This window comes from Pelodiscus sinensis, chromosome 1 (assembly GCF_049634645.1).
Source record: "Pelodiscus sinensis isolate JC-2024 chromosome 1, ASM4963464v1, whole genome shotgun sequence".
Taxonomy (NCBI): domain Eukaryota; kingdom Metazoa; phylum Chordata; order Testudines; family Trionychidae; genus Pelodiscus; species Pelodiscus sinensis.
The window spans coordinates 335,657,986-335,677,957 of record NC_134711.1 but is presented as its reverse complement, the minus strand read 5'-3'; the positions used below and the strand labels follow the sequence as shown (position 1 = coordinate 335,677,957).

The following is a 19,972-nucleotide window of genomic DNA, read 5'->3' as shown; positions in this document are numbered from 1 at the left end:
ACATGCATGGCGCCTTGCTCTGCCGGTGTTTCCCTGTCACCTCACTCCATGCAGTCTCTTCCACATCGCTCCCAGACTGCGGGATCCTCTTCAAGACACTTCCCTCCGGCAGTGCCCCCTCCAGTCACTCTCTGCCTCCTTCCAGGGGGTGTTTATCATTCTCTGTACATGGGGTTCCTTCCCTCCCAAGGAACACCCAGTTGCCCTGTATCTTCCTTGCTTCAGTGACCCACTGCCATCTTCATCTAGGCCCGGCCTCAGGGGTGAACTGCCATCTGTAATGGTCACTCAGCATTGGCAAGGGGGTGGGGCAAACTACTGCCTTTGCCTGCCCTGGCTGCCCCCCTGCAGCCTGAGGATCCTCAGGCCTTGCTTCAGGCAATGCAGCCTGGGAGCTTGCCTTGCCAGAATTTCCCCAACCCTGCTCTACCTCTAGGAAGCCTCCTGCTTCCTAGGCAGCCAAGTCCTACTTGATCTCCAGCCATACCAAGAGTGAGTCTGTCTCTGCCCCTCCAGGAGTCCTTCTTTATATACCCCCAGCCAGGACTACCTCAGCTGGAGCTTTGCTCTCAGCTCTCACTCAGGGTTGGGTTTTGCCCTGAAAGAGCCAGTGAGGGCAGACGCCCTGTCACTCGTGCACACAAATAGAATATGCACATTCACGGGCTATTCGATTTTGAATGAGCCCCATTTTGCATAAAACACCTTTTGATATATGCATATTCATATTTTAAAACATATTTACATACAGACCTGGGGCACAGTGTCATACACTTATGTCAGCAACAACTTGACTATTTTGGCCCAGACTGCAGACCTCACTTTAGGTCTGGGATACATGGGCATGTATTTCAGGCCCTCTTAAAACACTGGGGAAGTTCAAATCACACAGAGATTGTCTCTAGAATGCAGTTACTGCTTTTTTCTGTCTGGGTGAAATTTCCTTAGCTGCTGGTAGTTTTTGACACCCAACCTATTGAGAGACAGAGACAGAGCAGCAGGAGAATCAATTAGTCTTTATGAATGATCAGCCGGAGCAGCCTGTGTCGGATCTGTTTGGTCCTCACCCCATAGATGATGGGGTTCAGCACAGGGGGCATTAGAAGGTACATGTTGGCAGTGAGAACATTGTAATAAAGAGGAACGTTGTGGCCAAACCGTTGTGTGAGGAAGGAGAAGAGAGTTGGGATGTAAAAGGCTAAAATGACAAGGAGGTGAGAGGTGCAGGTCCCAAAAGTCTTCAGCCGGGCATCCTTGCTGGGGAGGCGGAAGATGGCCCTGAGGATCTGGGTGTATGACAGGATGATGAAAAACACATCCAGACCCATCAAAAATAATGTCACCGAGAGACCGTAGTAACTACTGACACGGATGTCGCCACAGGCCAGTTTCACCACTGCTATGTGCTCACAGTGCGTGGAGGGGATGATGTTGGTTTTGCAATATGGCCATTGCCTGGCCAGGAAGGGATAGGGCAGTGAGAGAATGCCACCACGCCCCACCACGGCCAGGCCAATCTTGGCTACCATGGAGTTTGTCAGGATGGTGGAATGTCTCAGGGGATTGCAGATGGCCACGTAGCGATCCAAAGCCATGGCCACGAAGATTCCACCCTCTATTTTTAAGAAGCTGTGAATGAAGAACATCTGGGTGAAGCAGGCACTGAAATTGATCTCCCTGGAATTGAACCAGAAGATGCTCAGCATTTTGGGCAGAGTGGATGTGGACAGGACCAGGTCGGTGATGGCCAGCATGCAGAGGAAATAGTACATGGGCTCATGGAGACTTGGCTCCCTCTTCACGGTCAACAGGATGGTGACATTCCCCAAAGCAGCTATGGTGTACATGGCGCAGAAGGGGATGGAGATCCATCCATGGGCTCTCTCCAGGCCAGGAATGCCCAGGAGGATAAAGGATGAGGGGTTGGTGAAGATAGTTGTGTTGGAAGCTGACATGGAATTTGGAGAAGGTGTCCAACTGTAAGACAAAATGGTGTCCTCTGCATGTACTCTATTTTCATATTAATTCCTGTGTGTGCCCTGAGTCTACGGTGATGGTCACAGTTCAAATGCCTGGAAGGAGAAATTATGTTCACATGAGAAAACACATGCACTACTCAACGCTGTTCTAGTGGGTGGAGCAAATTGGTTGCTTGAAAATTATTCAGAGAAATGAACCTGAATAATTGACAATACTAATGCTAATTCCATAGAATCATAGAATCCTATAACTGGAAGGGACCTCAAGAGATCATGGAGTACAGTCCCCTGCCCTCATAGCAGGACCAAGCACCATCTAGATCGTCCCCGACAGGTGTCTGTCCAACCTGCTCCTACCTATCTCCAGAGATGGAGATTCCACAACCTCCCCAGGCAATTTATTCCAGTGTTTAACCCCCCGGACTGTTACAAAGCTTTTTCTAATGTCCAACCTAAACCTCCCTTGCTGAAATTTTAGCCTATTGCTTCTTGTCCTGTCCTCAGAGGCCAAGGAGAACAATTTTTCTACCTTCTCCTTGTAACACCCTTTTAGAGACTGGAAAACTGCTCTCATGTCCCCCCTCAGTCTTCTCCTTTCCAAACTAAAGAAGCCCGATTCTTTCAGTCTTCCCTCATCCCTCATGTTTTCAAGAACTTTAATCATTTTTGTTGCTCTTCTCTGGACCTTCTCCAGTTTCTCTACATCTTTCCTGAAACGTGGTACTCACAACTGGACATAATATTCCAACTGAGGCCTAATCAGCGCAGAGTAGAGCGGAAGAATGACTCCCCATATCTTGCTCACAGCACTCCTGTTAATGCCCCCCAGAACTGTTTTTTGTTTGTTTGTTTGCTTGCTTGTTTGTTTTTGGTTTTGCAACAGCATCACACTGTTGACTCATCTTTAGCTTGTGGTCCACTATGACCCCTAGATCCCTTTCTGCCGTACTCCTTCCTAGACAGCCGCTTCCCATTCTGTATGTGTGAAACGGATTGTTCCTTCCTAAGCGGAGCACTTTGCATTTGTCCTTATTACACTTCATCCTATTTACCTCAGAGCATTTCTCCAGATCACTTTGAAGTTTGACCCTATCCTCTGGTCAACCCCTCCCATCTCGGTATCATCTGCAAATGTAGTAAGCGTACTTTCTATGCTATTATCTAAATCATTGATGAAGGTATTGAAGAGAACGGGTCCCAAAAGAGACCCCTGCAGAACCCCACTTGCTGTGACCTGTTAATAACTACTCTCTGGCTACATCTACGTTGCAGCCTTTGTTGGCAGAGACAATGCAAATGAAGTGCTCATTAGCATCTCTGGCACTCTCATTTGCATAGTCTTTTCTGTTCTGTTTTGTAGAAGAGGTTTTTTTTGCACCAAAAAACTCTTTGCAGACGGGGCCATTTTGCACAAAAATACCCTTTTGTGCAAGAACCCTTATTCGTCAAAAAACAGATATACAGGATCTTGAGCAAAAGGGTTTTTTGCCCCGTCTACCCTGGGGGTTTTTTGCAAAAAAAAAATCTCTTCTCAAAAATGGATCGGAAGAGACTATGCAAATGAGAGTGCAAGAAATGCTAATGAGCGTTTCATTTGCACTGTCTCTGCCAACAAAGGCTGAAGTGTAGACGTAGCTTCTGGGAACCTTTATCACCATTTCTGATGATGGTTCATGGCTCAGTCATTCCTATGTGTGGTAAAACAAGTCTCCTTTAAAATGAAAGGGGGGGGGTGTGCCCATCGGCCGCTCCCTCAGGTAACAATGATTTCTACTGGGTTTGATAGAAAATAAAAGTGATTTGATTGAGCAGAAGCAGTAGGATTGTAAGTTGTTACATGGGAGAACTGGCCGAGCAAAGTGGGTTATAGACTCAAAATAACAGAAAATGCTTCGCTAATTCTACACCGAAACCTCAGTACAAACTCCTTACAAACTCACCCTAACACGGTTTCTTTCCAGCTAAGCCTCTAAAGTAGGAGTTTTCCTCCCCCTGGGGTCTTTGGTTCCTTCCCTCAGGTGTGCCAGCCAAAATCAAAACACCCCTCCTTTCCTATAGTTTTTGAGTCCCTTTTTGCATGGGAAGTCACCTGGCCAGTCCCTACCAGCTACAGCTGAGACTTAAGGGCAAAAGTCTATTTGAATATGATTATCCAAAGACTGAGGCCTCCTAACCTTGGAATCACCCTGATGGTTTTCCATTTACACATTTTAAAATCATAAACTATTTCCTACTCCATGGCTACGTCTAGACTGGCATGATTTTCCGCAAATGCTTTTAACGGAAAAGTTTTTCCGTTAAAAGCATTTGCAGAAAAGAGTGTCTAGATTGGCACAGATGCTTTTGTGCAAAAGCACGTTTTGCGGAAAAGTGTCTGTGCCAATCTAGACGTGGTTTTGCGCAAGAAAGCCCCGATGGCCATTTGAGGCTTTTTTGCTCAAAACACTTTTTAGCTGTCTACACTGGCCCTCTTGCGCAAAAACATTTCCAGAAAAGGGCTTTTTCCCGAATGGGAGCAGCATAGTATTTGCGGAAGAACACTAACAATTAGATTGTCAGTGTTCTTGCACAAATTCAAGTGGCCAGTGTACACAGCGGGCAAGTTTTTCCGCAAAAGCAGTTGCTTTTGTGGAAAAACTTGCCAGTCTAGATGCACCCCATGTGTCTGATTTTACACCTAAGAAACATACGCACACCAGAGCCAGATACACAGCTCCAGCCCATGCTGACGTGACGATCGATACATTACATGAGATCATTTGCCCAAAGCATCTTTGAGTTATGTCCATTTGTGTCTATAAGTCATAAGTCACGGGGAGGGAGGGAATCACAGTCAGTTATTTAGCACCGAGGATTCCTGGCCGTTGGGAGACACTGCGATGAGAAGCGGGAAATTCTGCAGCTCCCCACGTCTGCAGATCCGGGCTAGACCCTTTCCCGGCTCTCCTGAGGCCCTGGCTGCACTGAGCAGGCTGCAGCAGCCCGGCAGTTGTATGTCTGTGCAGACAGGTCTCACCCCGATGACAGGGGCTCACCTGCAGCACAGGGCGTGGCCCGCCCCAGGGTGCTACCTAGAGAAGCAGCACAATCTTTCCCTCCGCGTCCTGCTCCCTGCAGCTTCCAGGGCTGGGGATGGATTTGCTCCGGGGATAACTGCAGAGGCCAGGTTGGTTTGCAGTATCAGCAGCCGGGCCTGCAAGTCACAGGAGGGGCTCACACTTCTCTGCTAGGCCCGGGGGCGGCTGCAGCTGTTCTAATGGGTCCAGTTTTGGCCACTGCAGCACAGGAAGATGTCAGGATGGGGGATCGGATCCATAGGAGAGGGACAAAGCTGACCCAAAGGAGGGAGAGGCCCCGCACCGGTGAAGGCTGAAAGAACGGCCTCTTAGTCTGGCAAAGAGGAGCTTAAAGAGTGACTTGAAAAGAATCTTCCAGTATGGGAGAGGCTGCCCGGAAACGCTGGGAAACGCTGTTTTCTCTTGCCACAGGGCGCAGGACGAGAGGCAGCAGGACCCCAGTACAGCACAGCAGATTTTAACTCTCGGGTTCAAATCCAAACGTTAAGCGCAGTAGGACGGTGGAAGAGATGCTAAGGGAAGGGGGCGGTTTTCCAAGGCCAGAAGGGTGGCCACCTGTTTTGTGTGGGTTACCTACAGCAAATCCTGCATCTTAGCAGCGGATTTTTCTAACTGACCCTTGAGGTCTGGTCCAGCCCCCTGGCTCTCTGAGTCTGCGATAGAACATCCTAGAGCTCAGCTACCCTCCAGCCAAGAGGCTTAATACAAGGGTAATTGGGTGAAATTAACTAGCTTGTATTTTACAGTCTGTCCGACTGGATCATCTCATGGTCCCTTCTGAACATAAACTCTACAATTCGATGGATGATGCAGATCAATTGGCATTTTCATTTACTGTGTCTCACAGCACAGTGCCTCTGGGCTGCGTGTTCCTGCTCTGACTCAACCGCTTTTTGAAGGTTTAAGACAGCACACTTCATCCAATTCCCATTCGCTGGCAATAACCCACGCACACAGCCCCTTCCCCAGAGCCCTGAGATGCTAAAGCCAGAGGGGACAGTCTCTTTGCATTAACACAGCCTCAGGATTCGCCCTTTCCTATGACCCTACCCACACCAATCAGCCCACAGGACCTCCTCTGCCAGGGAAATGCAGCCACCTCGGGGGTGGAGCCTAGCAGCCGGACTTGGGGTTGGGGCAAGCAAATAGGGACACTTTGGCCAGTGATACTGAAGGAAATTCATGCCCTGGACCAGTTCTTGAAGGTTTGAGATGAACACTTGATCCAATTGACATTATCTGGGCCCCAGAGCGTTTCCTAGCTGTGCAGAGGGGAGAGGGCAATAGAATGACTGTGTGTCCCTCACACACATCGTACTAGGTCTGGTGAGCAGGAGAAGACAGATACCTGTGACCTTCCCTGGGAATCCCCCTCAGGTCGCCGTGTCCTACAGCTCGCCCAGCCCAGCGTCTGCAGCCACGCACGGCAACAAGAGCGGCCCCGGGCAGCCGCACTGTTTATAACTCAGCGCTGGGCAGGCCCAGGGGGTTTGGCCTCTCGGAGTGCAGGGGCCCCTGGATGCAAATAGGCTGGAGACCGGAGACACCCCAGCCGAGGTCTCTCTGTCCGTGTCTCGTGTTCTGTGTATTTTTCCAGTTTTCAGAGTAAGCAGCAATTACGATGCCTCCCCCCAGAGCGCTGGGAATTCTGTGGTGAGACTGGGGAATTGGCTGTTTTCTGTCTCTGTGTGTATTCAAAGTATATTGTGCAGGTAACTAAACCCGTCTGTCCAGGATGGACGGGTCGAGAGCCGAACAAAGAGATCTGGAGAAGGATGACTGACGGGAGACACGGACCCTTCTGGCAGGCCCACGGACTCAGTGCTTTGGGACCAGCGATCCATCTTTCTCACCAGGAAATATCCTCACACCCTGTAGCATCTTTCATTGAAGGAGCTACCGAGCACTATTGCCGGGTCCCTTTTTCCCTGGCTGGCAGCTTCCCCCTCTGCCAGGGGTGGGGGCTTGCAGCTGGTTTCTAGGGTAGGGAGCCCGGCTGCTCCCTCTGGGACTCCCTCCCCTGCTGTTTCTAGCTCTGGAACTGCTAATGCTTTGTCTCAAGCCCTTGCTCTGTCTCTCCTCCACCTTCCAGCTGGGGAGGCTTTTCAAGGCCTCCAAAGACCTGAAGTGGGGTCACCTGGCCCCAATCTGCCTGGACCATCTCCCTGTCAGCTGCTCCTAATTGCCCTGCAGCCTCTGCCCTAACTGCAGGCCTTGGACCCTTTGGGGGCTGCCTTTTCCCCATGCAGAAGCAGCCCTCTGGACTGACCTTGTCACACCACCCAGCAAGTGACAGTCTTCAGACCTATGTCCACTGTGTACAGATGGGTAAGGTGAGGCCCAGGAAGAGGACAGAGGCAACTGAGGAGTCCTGATTCGCCTTTAACCACTGTCCATGCATGGAAAGAGGGAGATTGACTCATGGTCTGGCAGGGGCAGGTTGTGGGCCAGGCATGATTTGCTGCCTCGATGTGTGTCACAGCCAGGGATGCACCTAGCTACTGTTACATGGCTGCCTTTGCCAGCCACTCACGAATGGACAGTAAGAGAATCTCCAGCAAATTCTCCCCTGCTCCCGAAGAAAGGACCCCAGAGCTTTGCTGTCTTGCCCTGCTCAGAAGCCCGGCCGGTGTCAGGTTATTCCCCGGTCTGCCCTTCCCTCCTTGTGGGGAAACCTTTCCAAGACAATCTGTAGTTGGACACATTCCCCTTCACAAATGGAAATCGTATTTACTAAGGACAAGTGATACATTGAAAGATGCACAAGCAAGCAGCGAACCGATGGAAGTGTGTTCCCGACTCAGAAACCTTTTCCATTCTGCATTCTGCAAGTCTGTGTCCAGACTCAGGGATTTTTTCGAAAAAAGTAGCCTTTTTTTGAAAAAACTTCACCTGCGTCTAGACTGCAGCCGCGTTCTTTCGAAATTAAATCGAAAGAACGCGGCTTTTCTTTCGACTGCGGTAAACCTAATTTCATGAGGAAGAACGCATTTTTTTGAAAGTGCTCTTTCGAAAAAAGGCGTTCTTGAATGCAAACAGGGGTTTTTCGAAAGAGAGCATCCAGACTGCCTGGGTGCTCTCTTTCGAAAAAGCGGCTTGCTTTTTCGAAAGTTCCGCTTGCAGTCTAGACGCTCTTTTTCGAAAGAGGCTTTTTCGAAAGCATCTTTCGAAAAAGCCTCTTTCGAAAGAGGCTTGCAGTCTAGACATAGCCCAAGTGAGGCAGGATGTGAATGAAACACTCTCTCACCCCAGTTGGGAAAAAACCCAGTTCTCTTATGTGGAGAGTGAGGCCTCTCCCTTTCTAGCTTCTGCCATAGGGAGGGAACTTCCTCAAACCCAAAAAAGTTCAAATGCAAAGTCAGTGTAAAAGTAGGAGCCAAAATGGACGCCTGTGTCATGTGAGCTGGTCACATGCCCTGGTCTTCTTAAATGAGTCACAGCCTTGGCCATTCACCATCTCCTGGCTAGAGCAACCCCAGGAAAATCCATCAGAAGGGGATTTGCTTCTCGTTGTCCCATTGTGTTCATCCAGGGAGCGAGAACTGGACTCGTCAATTCAGACTGTGCTGGGTAGACCTGAGGTGAGCTGCCTTCTGGGAGTTACCACAGGCACAAACACATTTGCTAGACAGGGTCAGAGTTAGTATTTGTAACTTCTGAGGCAAGAAAGATACATGTGCACAAATAGGACTGTCATTTTCAGCAAACCATCACTTGAGCGTTGACGCCTCACATGACATATATTGTACACGGTGTGTTACAATTACACAACAGATGTGAGTATGGGGGTGCCAATGTGCATATCTGTGGATCTATAGCTCTCTGAGAGCAAATTCTCTGTTTTTATACAAGACACTCATGTCCCGGAAAAGACGTGTTCTGGTCTGTGGCCCAGGAGAAGAGCAAGAGGCTATACAGAGCAAAGGAAAACAAAAGAGTTTTTTTCTCACCTACTCACCACACTTGGACTTTATTTCTCTCTGACTATGCCTGTCTCCTTTTCCTTGCTTAGCCAACTCCTGTTCTGCTTGTCAGCCCTGAACCTCACTACAGCAGCAGGCTTTTTGGCACAGTCTCGGGGGAGTCAAACTTCCTGTCTGTCATCGTCAGAGTTTGCTGGTCTTTTCCCTTAGGAATGTGCCCAGTAAAAAAGATGCCAAAACCAAGGCCAGGTCTACAGTTGGGAAGAAACTCCATGTACAACATGTAACTCCAGCTACCTTGTATCGATTTTCTGGGGCAGCCCCACAGCGGGAAGTCAATGGGAGAATCTCTCTTGTCAGCTTCCATTGCTCCCCCCAGCCCCAAGGAGTTCCACGGTTGATGGGCTGCCCTTGGTATTTGATTTAGTGGGTCCCCCCAGACCTACTCAATTGAGTCGACCTCTGGAATGTTGATCTTCTCACCCGTGTGGCCTGACACAGCTGATTGGGGGGTTGCTGAGTTCAGTGCTGCAAGCCTCTCTCCTGATCCTTTGCTGTCCCGTGGTACAGAGCAGCTGCTGGAGAGCACGAGCTGCACACTGACTGATACAAAGTAAAGTTGAGCAGTGAGCAAGAGGCAGGCCCTGCTCACGGAATCAGGCAAGACCAGGGCTGATGTTGCAGAAACACACAGACCTAAGGTACTCGGCATAAGTCACACATTACCTGGAGCATGCTGGTCCAGTGAGAACATCCCTAGCTATCATGCTGTCGTCCTGACCTTGTCCTTAGGAGGGTGCAGTGTGTTCCTGTTATCACTGGGAGGTGCAGGGGTCAGGGTGTTCTGGCACTACCAGATCCTGTGACTTTGTGTCTGTGTATAAAGGTGTATCTCACTGGACTGTCTGTGCCTGGTGTAGGGGAATGGAAAGTCCTACCACTGACTGAGCTGGTACGTTGTCGGGGCAGACATACACAAGCAGCACTTTCAACACCAGATCTGGGGAGCTAGAGACCGTGCTTCATTTGACAATAAACCTGCCGAGACACCTTCCCACCTCTTAGAATTGTGTAGCTTTGGAGGCTCTCTTGTGGTCTCCGGTGCTGATATCTGCTTGGAGCCCGGGCAGCACACAGAGGAAGCGCATGCACACAGCCAAACATCTACCAGCATCTGAAAGAACAACACACCGGTAAGAATGGGCAACACCGCTCTGTTGTGGCAGCAAGCTGCTACTAGGTTGCAGCACTGTCGAGCAATGGGTACCCCCATTTCCATGGGGGAGATGAGATGTGGGGGGTAGAGAAAAGCTGAGGAACTCCAGGTTGAGCAACTTTGGTCTGGATCTCAGGCCCCACACTAGGCCGGGAATACATGGGCTTCTGTTGCAGGCCCTTGTCCAACCAAAGGCAGCTCCCATCCCCTGCCCCCCACATGATTAGACATTTCCACCTCTTAGCGTGGCCCCAGGGAGCCACCTCCTTTGGCTGCGGGTGCAACTGGCACCAGATGTCTCTAGGGTGCAGAGATATCTTCTGCCCAGCCTGAGGGGTGCTGCTGGGAGCCTCTAATGGGGAGCCCAGGGCCATGGGGATGGCTCTACCCTCAGCCTGTCATGGAGTTAAGCCAGACTGGGCCACATGGGGCAGGTGAGAGTTGGGTGGGAGCTTTCCTAGAGCTTAAGATAGTAGGGCTCTAATAAGAAAATAAGAACAGAAGACCGGCCACACTGGGTCAGACCAAAGGTCCATCCAGCCCAGTACCCTGTCTGCCGACAGTGGCCAGCACCAGGTGCCCCAGAGGGAGTGAATCGAACAGGGAATGATCAAACCACCTCTCTCCTGCCATCCATCTCCACCCTCTGACAAACAGAGGCTAGGGACACCATTCCTACCCAGCCTGCCTAATAGCCGTTAATGGACTTAACCTTTATGAATTTATCTAGTTCTCTTTTAAACCCTGTTATAGTTCTAGCCGTCAAAAAGGCAAGTAGGATGTTAGGAATTATTAGGAAAGGGTTAGAAAATAAGACCCAGAATATCTTACTGCCCCTGTATAGAACTATGGTACACCCACATCTTGAATACTGTGTACAGATGTGGTCTCCTCACCTATTTTGGCCTTGGAAAGGGTTCAGAAAAGGGCAACTAAAATGATTAGGGGTTTGGAATGGGTCCCATATAAGGAGAGGTTAAAGCGACTGGGACTTTTCAGTTTAGAAAAGAGGAGACTGAGGGGGGATATGATAGAGGTCTATAAAATCATGAGTGGTGTGGAGAGGGCCGATAAAGAAAAGTTATTTATTAGTTCCCTAAATAGAAGAACTAGAGGACACCAAATGAAATTAATGGGTAGCAGGTTTAAAACGAATAAAAGAAAGTTCTTCTTCACACAGCGTGTAGTCAATCTGTGGAACTCCTTGCCAGAGGAGGCTGTGAAGGCTAGGACTATAATAGAGTTTAAGGAGAAGCTGGATAAATTCATGGAGGTTAGGTCCATAAAAGGCTATTAGCCAGGGGATAAAATGGTTTGTCAGAGGCTGGAGAGAGATGGCAGGAGACAAATCGCTTGATCATTGTCTTTGGTCCACCCTCTCTGGGGCACCTGGTGCTGGCCACTGTCGGCAGACAGGATACTGGGCTAGATGGACCTTTGGTCTGACCCAGTACGGCCGTTCTTATGTTCTTATGTTCACAACCTCCTCAGGCAAGGAGTTCCACCGGTTGACTGTGCACTTTGTGAAGAAGAACTTCCTTTTCTTTGTTTTAAACCTTCTGCCCATTAATTTCATTTGGTGACCCCTAGTTCTTCTGCTATGGGAACAAGTAAATAACTTTTCCTTATTCACTTTCTCCACACCACTCATGATTTTATAGACCTCTGTCATATCCCCCCTTAGTCTCCTCTTTTCCAAGCTGAAGCTTAGGCCGGGCCCATTTCCGCTCTCCGTGTGACTATGGGCTTTCCTCTCACACCCCAGGTGCCACCGGCTTGGAGGGGCAGACGCTGGAGCAGCTGCATGGTTCTGACTCACAGCATGGGGAGGGTGGGGGAGCTCTTGGGAGGGATGCTCAGGGGGTAGACGTGTTTTCCTGTCTGGAAGGCTCACTCTGTTCCCTGGTGGGCGGCAGGGAGGGAGCCCCGTGGGGATTTCCGGGATAAGTTAACAAGGCTCCACGGTTCCTAGCAGCATTTGGAGCTCTCAGCCCTTCCTGAGCTGCCAGGTTCCTGCTTCTCACAGAAAAACGCTCTCTCTGCTCAGGGTGAGTGAGATGCCCACCCTGTCCAAGCCCAGGCTGCTCTGGGCGACACTTCTCTGCAGTGACCGGGGGGACGGAGTCACTCTCAGAGGGAGGTGCGGGGACGGGGCGGTTACATTCCATTGGCCTGAGTTTGGGGAGGCAGGTTTTCTTCCCAACCCCGAACGCTTCCTCAGGGGGTCCGGGCAGCAAGTGCTCCAGACAGGCCCCCGGCTGTGCTCCGCTTTTAGGGGTCAGTGTGTTCCTGCTGTCCTTGCGACTGCTTTTGTACCCTCCAGGATATCGGGCTGTTCTGGTATCACCGGTTACCGGGAGGTGCCTGTGGGAGTGCTCCGTGCCCAGCATTACTCAGGAATGTGTGTTTCTGTGATCCCAGGTTCATGGCAGCTTTGCTGGCTAGGCTGAGCAGCCCTTTCACAAAGATTTGTCAACACTCACAGGCTGTGATCAAGTCACCCCCAGCCCTCCCCTCGTTAAGCTAAATAGTTGGGGCTCCTTGAGTGTGCAACACTTAGGAAACTTTTCAAACCCTTTAGTCATTCGTGTGGCTTGTGTCAGATCCCTTCCAACTTCTCCCCGTCCTTCCTCCATAGAGGCCACTGGGCAGGACCCAGGATTCCAGCAGAGGAAAAATGGCCTCTTTGCTCCCGCTCCCACCCATGCATCCCAGCACCATGGTAGCTCTTTTGACTCACACTGGGGGCTCCTGTCCAGCTGAATAGCCACAGCAACCACCAAATCTTCCTCAGTGTCCGGGTTCCAGGATTGCTCACTCATCGTGTAAAGGCGACTTACGTTTTCTGGTCCCAGCTGGAGGTATTTACATGTAGCCAGATTAAAATCAATATAATTTACTTGGTTCCAGTTTATCAAACGATCCCGATTGATCTGAATCCATGACCTGTCCCCTTCATTAATTACTCCTTCAATTTTTTTGTATGTCAGGATTTCATGTTTTCTTCCAGGTCCTTAATAAAAAATATTAATAATATTGGACCAAGAACTGATCCCTGTGGGACACCACAAGAAATACACCCACTCGATGATCCAATTACAGTTACATTTTGAGACCGAACCAATAGCCAGCTTTTAATCCATGTACGGTGGGCCATATTAATGTTATACTTCTCTAGGTTTTTTTCATCAAAATGTCCTGCAGTATCAAGTCAAGTGCCTTACCGATATCTAAGTCTATTTAGTCAACATTAGTGTCTTTACCAACCAAACCTGTAATCCCATCTTCAAAGATCTCTGTGTAGGGTAACAGGGTCTATTTTCCATAACCCATGCTGACCGGCATGAATTGAATTTCCCTCCTTTAATTATTATTAATTAAGCCCTGCTGATTGAAAAATGTTTCAGCTTAATAGCTTCTGTTTAACAGCCTCTTGAGATGCTAGTGGAATGGGAAGAGGATCATCACTACATGGCGAGTCTATACCATCCTTTCCCTCCCCCGCGCCATTACAGAACAGAAATATTTAGTGAACACTTCTGCTTTCTCTGCATTATTATAAATCATTCTACCATTTCCAGCTAGTAACTGCAGTAGTAAGAAGACATCATTATGAGGTGCTGATAGGTGTCCTGCTCCTTCAATGATGCTAACCCTTTGGATGCACCTGTGTGCTTCTCCTGTGTGCTGTGTTGACTTTGTGCAGTAGTCAACACAGCAGACTCCCGGGGGAACCCCAAAGATGACAAAATCAGATAAGGATTGAAGGAGCCCAGCCAGTTTTATTGTCAAACGATATATGGTGACAGTTATCAGTAGATGCTACTGAACCAGTATGCCTATGTACCCCCGGACAATGGACAAACTCATTCAGTGCCAGGGATGAGACACTGCCCCTCAGCTGGACAAAGACAACTCCCTTGTGGTACATTTTATACACAGGTACAAAAAAGTCACACATCACTCCTGACATTACCAAGATACCACCCCTTCCTTTGTACAAGGGGCGGTCCATTACTAACTCTCATGCTGTCAGTTTAGACCCAGTCCTGAACCTGGGTCAGTAAGTTCCTCTTGTCTCTTCAGGGTTGTGTTGGTACCAAGATGTTTCTTAACGAGATGTTCTGTTACGACCCCTCTGGAATGTGCCTCTTAGCTCTGAGTGTTTCTGTAACATCAGCCTGTTCTTGCCAGCTTCTGTGAGCAGGTCCTGCCTTTGGCTTGCAGCTTGACTTTGCTTTATATTAGCAAAGTCTTAGCCTCAGGCCTCACACCAGGCCTGTGATACCTAGGCTTGTGCTTTGGGTCCTCATCTTACTACAGTAATTACCAATTCCATTGTCTGGATTTCTTTGTTCCTAATACGTTTCTAAAACTCCTTTTTATTGTCCTTATCTATGCTTGTGTCCTTTGGGTTTTCTTATTGATTTTATACAATCTTTCACTTCCTTTGTCTTCCATATATCATCATAGAATCATAGAATCATAGAATAATAGGACTGGAAGGGACCTCAAGAGGTCATCGAGTCCAGCCCCCAGCCCTCAAGGCAGGATCAAGCTCCGTCTACACCATCCCTGACAGATGTCTATCTAACCTGTTCTTAAATATCTCCAGAGAGGGAGATTCCACCACCTCCCTTGGCAATTTATTCCAATATTTGACCACCCTGACAGTTAGGAATTTTTTCCTAATGTCCAATCTAAACCTTCCCTGCTGCACTTTAAGCCCATTACTCCTTGTCCTGTCCTCAGAAACCAAGAGGAACAAATTTTCGCCTTCCTCCTTGTGACACCCTTTTAGATATTTGAAAACTGCTATCATGTCCCCCCTTTATGTTCTTTTTTCCAAACTAAACAAGCCCAGTTCATGAAGCCTGGCTTCATAGGTCATGTTCTCTAGACCTTTAATCATTCTTGTCGCTCTTCTCTGTACCCTTTCCAATTTCTCCACATCTTTCTTGAAATGTGGCGCCCAGAACTGGACACAGTACTCCAGCTGAGGCCTAACTAGTGCAGAGTAGAGCGGCAGAATGACTTCACGAGTTTTGCTTACAACACACCTGTTGATACAACCTAGAATCATATTTGCTTTTTTTGCAACAGCATCACACTGTTGACTCATATTCAACTTGTGGTCCACTATGACCCCTAGATCCCTTTCCGCCATGCTCCTTCCTAGACAGTCGCTTCCCATCTTGTATGTATGGAACTGATTGTTCCTTCCTAAGTGGAGCACTCTGCATTTCTCCTTATTAAACCTCATCCTGTTTACCTCTGACCATTTCTCTAACTTGCTAAGGTCATTTTGAATTATGTCCCTATCCTCCAAAGAAGTTGCAACCCCACCCAGTTTGGTATCATCTGCAAACTTAATAAGCGTACTCTCTATCCCAATATCTACATCATTGATGAAGATATTGAACAGTACGGGTCCCAAAACAGACCCTTGAGGAACTCCACTTGTTATCCCTTTCCAGCAGGATTTAGAACCGTTAACAACAACTCTCTGACTACGGTTATCCAGCCAATTATGCACCCACCTTATCGTGGCCCTATCTAAGTTATATTTGCCTAGTTTATCAATAAGAATATCATGCGAGACCGTATCAAATGCCTTACTGAAGTCTAGGTATATGACATCCACCGCTTCTCCCTTATCCACAAGGCTCGTTATCTTATCAAAGAAAGCTATCAGATTAGTTTGGCATGACTTGTTCTTCACAAACCCATGCTGGGTATTCCCTATCACTTTATTACCTTCCAAGTGTTTGTATATGATTTCCTTAATTACCTGCTCCATTATCTTCCCTGGGACAGACGTTAAACTGACCGGTCTATAGTTTCCTGGGTTGTTTTTATTCCCCTTTTTATAGATGGGCACAATATGTTTTATACCTGCTGTCACTGCGCCTCTGAACTCCTCACATTTGTAGCCAGCACAACCTTCTGTCTCAGTTGTGGGGCTGTGGCCATTTGGGCAGCTAGTCCGGTGTTCTCAGGATTCACATTGCTCTAGTGAAATTCTGCCGCCTGCTCCTTTGGCTCAGAATTGTTGTCAGCTTCGTGAAACTTCCAAGTTACAGCACCAAGTGTATCCATCACTGTGCTGGAGTCCCCCAGGACAGAACAATGTTTCTGAGCTAGGAAACTGTCCTTGGTCCGATTTAAAAGTCTCAGGCGGGTAGTCAAGTATCAGAGGGGTAGCCATGTTAGTCTGAATCTGCAAAAGCGGTGAGGAGTCCTGTGGCACCTTATAGACTAACTGAAGTGTTGGAGCATAAGCTTTCGTGGGCAAAGACCCACTTCATCAGATGCATGTATCTACGAAAGCTTATGCTCCAACACTTCAGTTAATCTATAAGGTGCCACAGGACTCCTCGCTGCTTCAGGAGGGTAGCTGTGTTAGTCTGTAACTTTAAAAACAATGAGTAGTCTGAGGCTAGCAAATATCTATATACAGTATCGTGAGCGTTCCTGGGCGAAGCCCACATTATCTGATGAGATGATTTTGAGTGGAGAAGAAAAGGGGGACCCTCAGAATAAGAAAGGGGGGGAACGTACCTGTCAATTGTAGTCCCAATGCTAATGAGGCGAATTGAGAGGGCTGACAGTGTCCCATACAGAGCCTTTGATGTCAATGGGGCGTTGAATGTAAGGAAAGCTGAAGTTGCAAGATGTTAACCGGATCAAGTCGTTCTTCAGGCCAAGGGAGATAGTGTTGCACTTGCATCTGAAGGTCAATTCGGCACTCTCTCTCTCTCTCTTTGTAGTTGGCTTGTGAAATTCATTTGTAGAAGAATGGCTACTTATAGTCCATTCATGAGTGCTCAGGCAGGTTACATTCTTCCCCTACAGGTTTCAGTGTGTTACCGTTTTGGATACCTGATTTGTGTCCATTCATCCTTTGTGGTTGAGACTGTCCAGTCTGGCCAATCTCCATGGCAGAGGGGCTGGCACTGGATGCACAGATCACATTGGCGGATGTGCAGGTGGATGAGCCCCTGATGTGGTGGCTGATGTGGCTGGGGACTGTCATGGAGTTGCTTGTGTAGCTGTGTGGACAGAGCTGGCAACAGGGTTTGTTGCAGGGGTGGCTTCCTGGCTGAGTGTGTCCGGGGTGTGATGTGTGGCTACATTTCCAGGATGTCGTAGGCATGGTGATCCCTTCTGTCTGTCCCTCCGCATGGCTTCAATGTTCCTGGTGCAAAACTCTTCTACTCTGAGACCCAGGGAGGCCTGTAAAGATAGCAGGAGTTACAGAGATCCTCCACCTCAGCCGACAGCTTCATAGAATCATAAAACCATAGAGCTGGAAGAGACCTCAGAAGGTCATCAAGTCCAGCCCCCTGCCCTAGGCAGGACCAACCCAACTAAATCAATGCGGCCAGGGCTTTGTCAAGCCAAGACTTAAAAATCTCTAGGGATGGAGACTCCACTACTTCCCTAGGTAACCCATCCCAGTGCTTTACCGCTCTCCTAGTGAAATAGTTTTTCCTCATATCCAACCTGGACCTCTCCCACCACAACTTGAGACCATTGCTCCTTGTTCTGTCATCTGTCACTACTGATAACAGCCTCTCTCCATCCTCTTTGGAACCCCCCTTCAGGAAGTTGAAGGCTGCTCTCAAATCCCCCCTCACTCTTCTCTTCACCAGACTAAACAGACCCAACTCCCTCAGCCTCTCCTCACAGGTCATATGCTCCAGCCCCCTAATCATTTTGGTTGCCCTCTGCTGGACCCTCTCCAATGCGTCCACATCCTTTTCGTAGTGGGGGGCCCAGAACTGGACACAATACTCCAGATGTGACCTCACCAGAGCCGAATAAAGGGGAATAATGACATCTCTGAATCTGCTGGCAATGCTCCTCTTAATGCAACCTAATATGCCATTAGCCTTCTTGGCTACAAGAGCACACTGTTGACTCATATCAACCTTCTCAACCACTGTAACCCCCAAGTCCTTTTTCTGCAGAACTACTACTTAAGTGGTTGGTCCCCAGCCTGTAACAATACTTGGGATTCTTCCATCCCAAGGGCAGGACTCTGTACTTGTCCTTGTTGAACCTCATCAGATTTCTTGTGGTCCAATCCTCCAATTTGTCTAAGTCACTCTGGACCCTATCTCTGCCCTCAAGCGTATCTACCTCTCCCCCTAGCTTAGTGTCATCCGCAAACTTGCTGAGGGTGCAATCCATCCCCTCATCCAGGTCATTAATTAAGATATTGAACAAAACCGGTCCTAGAACCGAACCTTGGGGCACTCCACTAGAAACCGATCGCCATCCTGACATTGAGCCATTGATCACTACCCGCTGGGCCCGGCCTTCTAGCCATCTTTCTATCCATCTTACTGTCTATTTATCCAATCCACATTCCCTTAACTCGCTGGCAAGAATATTGTGGGAGACCGTATCAAAAGCCTTGCTAAATTCAAGGTATATCACATCTACTGACTTTCCCACATCCACAGAGCCAGTTACCTCATCATAGAAGCTAATCAGATTGGTCAGGCATGACTTGCCCTTTGTGAATCCATGCTGACTATTCCTGATCACTTTCCTCTCTTCCAAGTGCCTCAAAATGGATTCCTTAAGGAACCCTTGCATGATTTTTCCAGGAACCGAGGTAAGACTCACCGGCCTATAGTTCCCTGGATCGTCCTTCTTCCCTTTTTTGAAGATGGGCACTACATTTGCCTTTTTCCAATCATCCGGGATTTCTCCCAATCTCCATGACTTTTCAAAGATAATGGCCAAAGTCTCCTCAATGACATTTGCCAACTCCCTCAGTACCCTTGGATGCAGTAAGTCCGGGCCCATGGATTTGTGTACGTTTAGCTTTTCTAAATAGTTCCTAACCTGTTCTTTACCCACCACGGGCTGTCCATCTTCATCCCATCTTGCGTCGCTTAGACCATTAGTCCGGGAGCCGACCTTGTCCGTGAATACAGAGACAAAGAAAGCATTGAGTACTTCAGCTTTCCCCACATCATCTGTCACTAGGTTACCTCCTTCATCCATTAGGGGCTGCACACGCTCTCTGATCACCTTTTTCTTGTTAACATGCCTGTAGAAACCTTTCTTGTATCCTTCACATCCTTAGCCAGTCGCAATTCCATCTGCTCTTTCGCCTTCCTGATAACCCCCCGGCATTCTCGAGCTATACATTTAAACTCCTCCCTGGTCATTTGTCCAAGTTTCCACTTTTTGTAAGCTTCCTTTTTGTGCTTAAGTTCACCAAGGATTTCCCCTGTAAGCCAGTCCGGTCTCCTACCATGTTTGCCTCTCTTGCTACGCGTCGGGATGGTTTCTTTCTGTGCCTTCAATAAGGCTTCTTTAAAATACTGTCAGCTGTCCTGGACTCCTTTCCCCTTCATGTTAGCATCCCAGGGGATTCTGCCCATCAGATCTCGGAGGGAGTCAAAATCTGCTTTTTTGAAGTCCAAGGTGTGTATTTTACTACTCTCTTTCCTTCCTTTGTCAGGATCCTGAAATCTACTATCTCATGATCACTGCTTCCCAGGTTGTCACCCACCTCCACTTCCCCTATTAGTTCCTCCCTGTTTGTGAGCAGAAGGTCAAGCTACGCACAGCCCCTGGTTGGATCCTTCAGCACTTGTGCCAAGAAGTTATGCCTAACATTCTCCCAAAACTTCCTGGATTGCCTGTGCACTGCCGTATTGGTTTCCCAGCAGATGTCAGGGTGATTAAAGTCCCCCACGAGAACTAGGGCCTGCGAACCGGAAGCTTCTCTCAGTTATCCGAAGAAAGCCTCAT

General features: G+C 48.5%; 1 protein-coding gene and 1 long non-coding RNA gene across 2 annotated transcripts in view; both read right to left on the bottom strand.

The window, feature by feature from the left end:
• Positions 1-1,010: 1,010 nt before the first annotated feature.
• LOC102463858 (olfactory receptor 52K2-like) lies at positions 1,011-1,955 on the bottom strand. The gene has a single exon (XM_075923592.1). It carries the CDS (start codon positions 1,953-1,955, stop codon positions 1,011-1,013), a length of 945 nt encoding a protein of 314 aa, XP_075779707.1.
• A 7,911-nt stretch (positions 1,956-9,866) lies between these two features.
• The window catches only part of LOC142827788 (uncharacterized), a 58,834-nt gene continuing 48,728 nt past the window's right edge, over positions 9,867-19,972 (bottom strand). Inside the window, exons 2-3 of the long non-coding RNA XR_012902545.1 lie at positions 12,936-13,050; positions 9,867-10,153 (exon numbers count right to left, since the gene is read on the bottom strand). This is a non-coding gene — a long non-coding RNA (uncharacterized LOC142827788). The remainder of the gene's footprint in view (positions 10,154-12,935; positions 13,051-19,972) is intronic.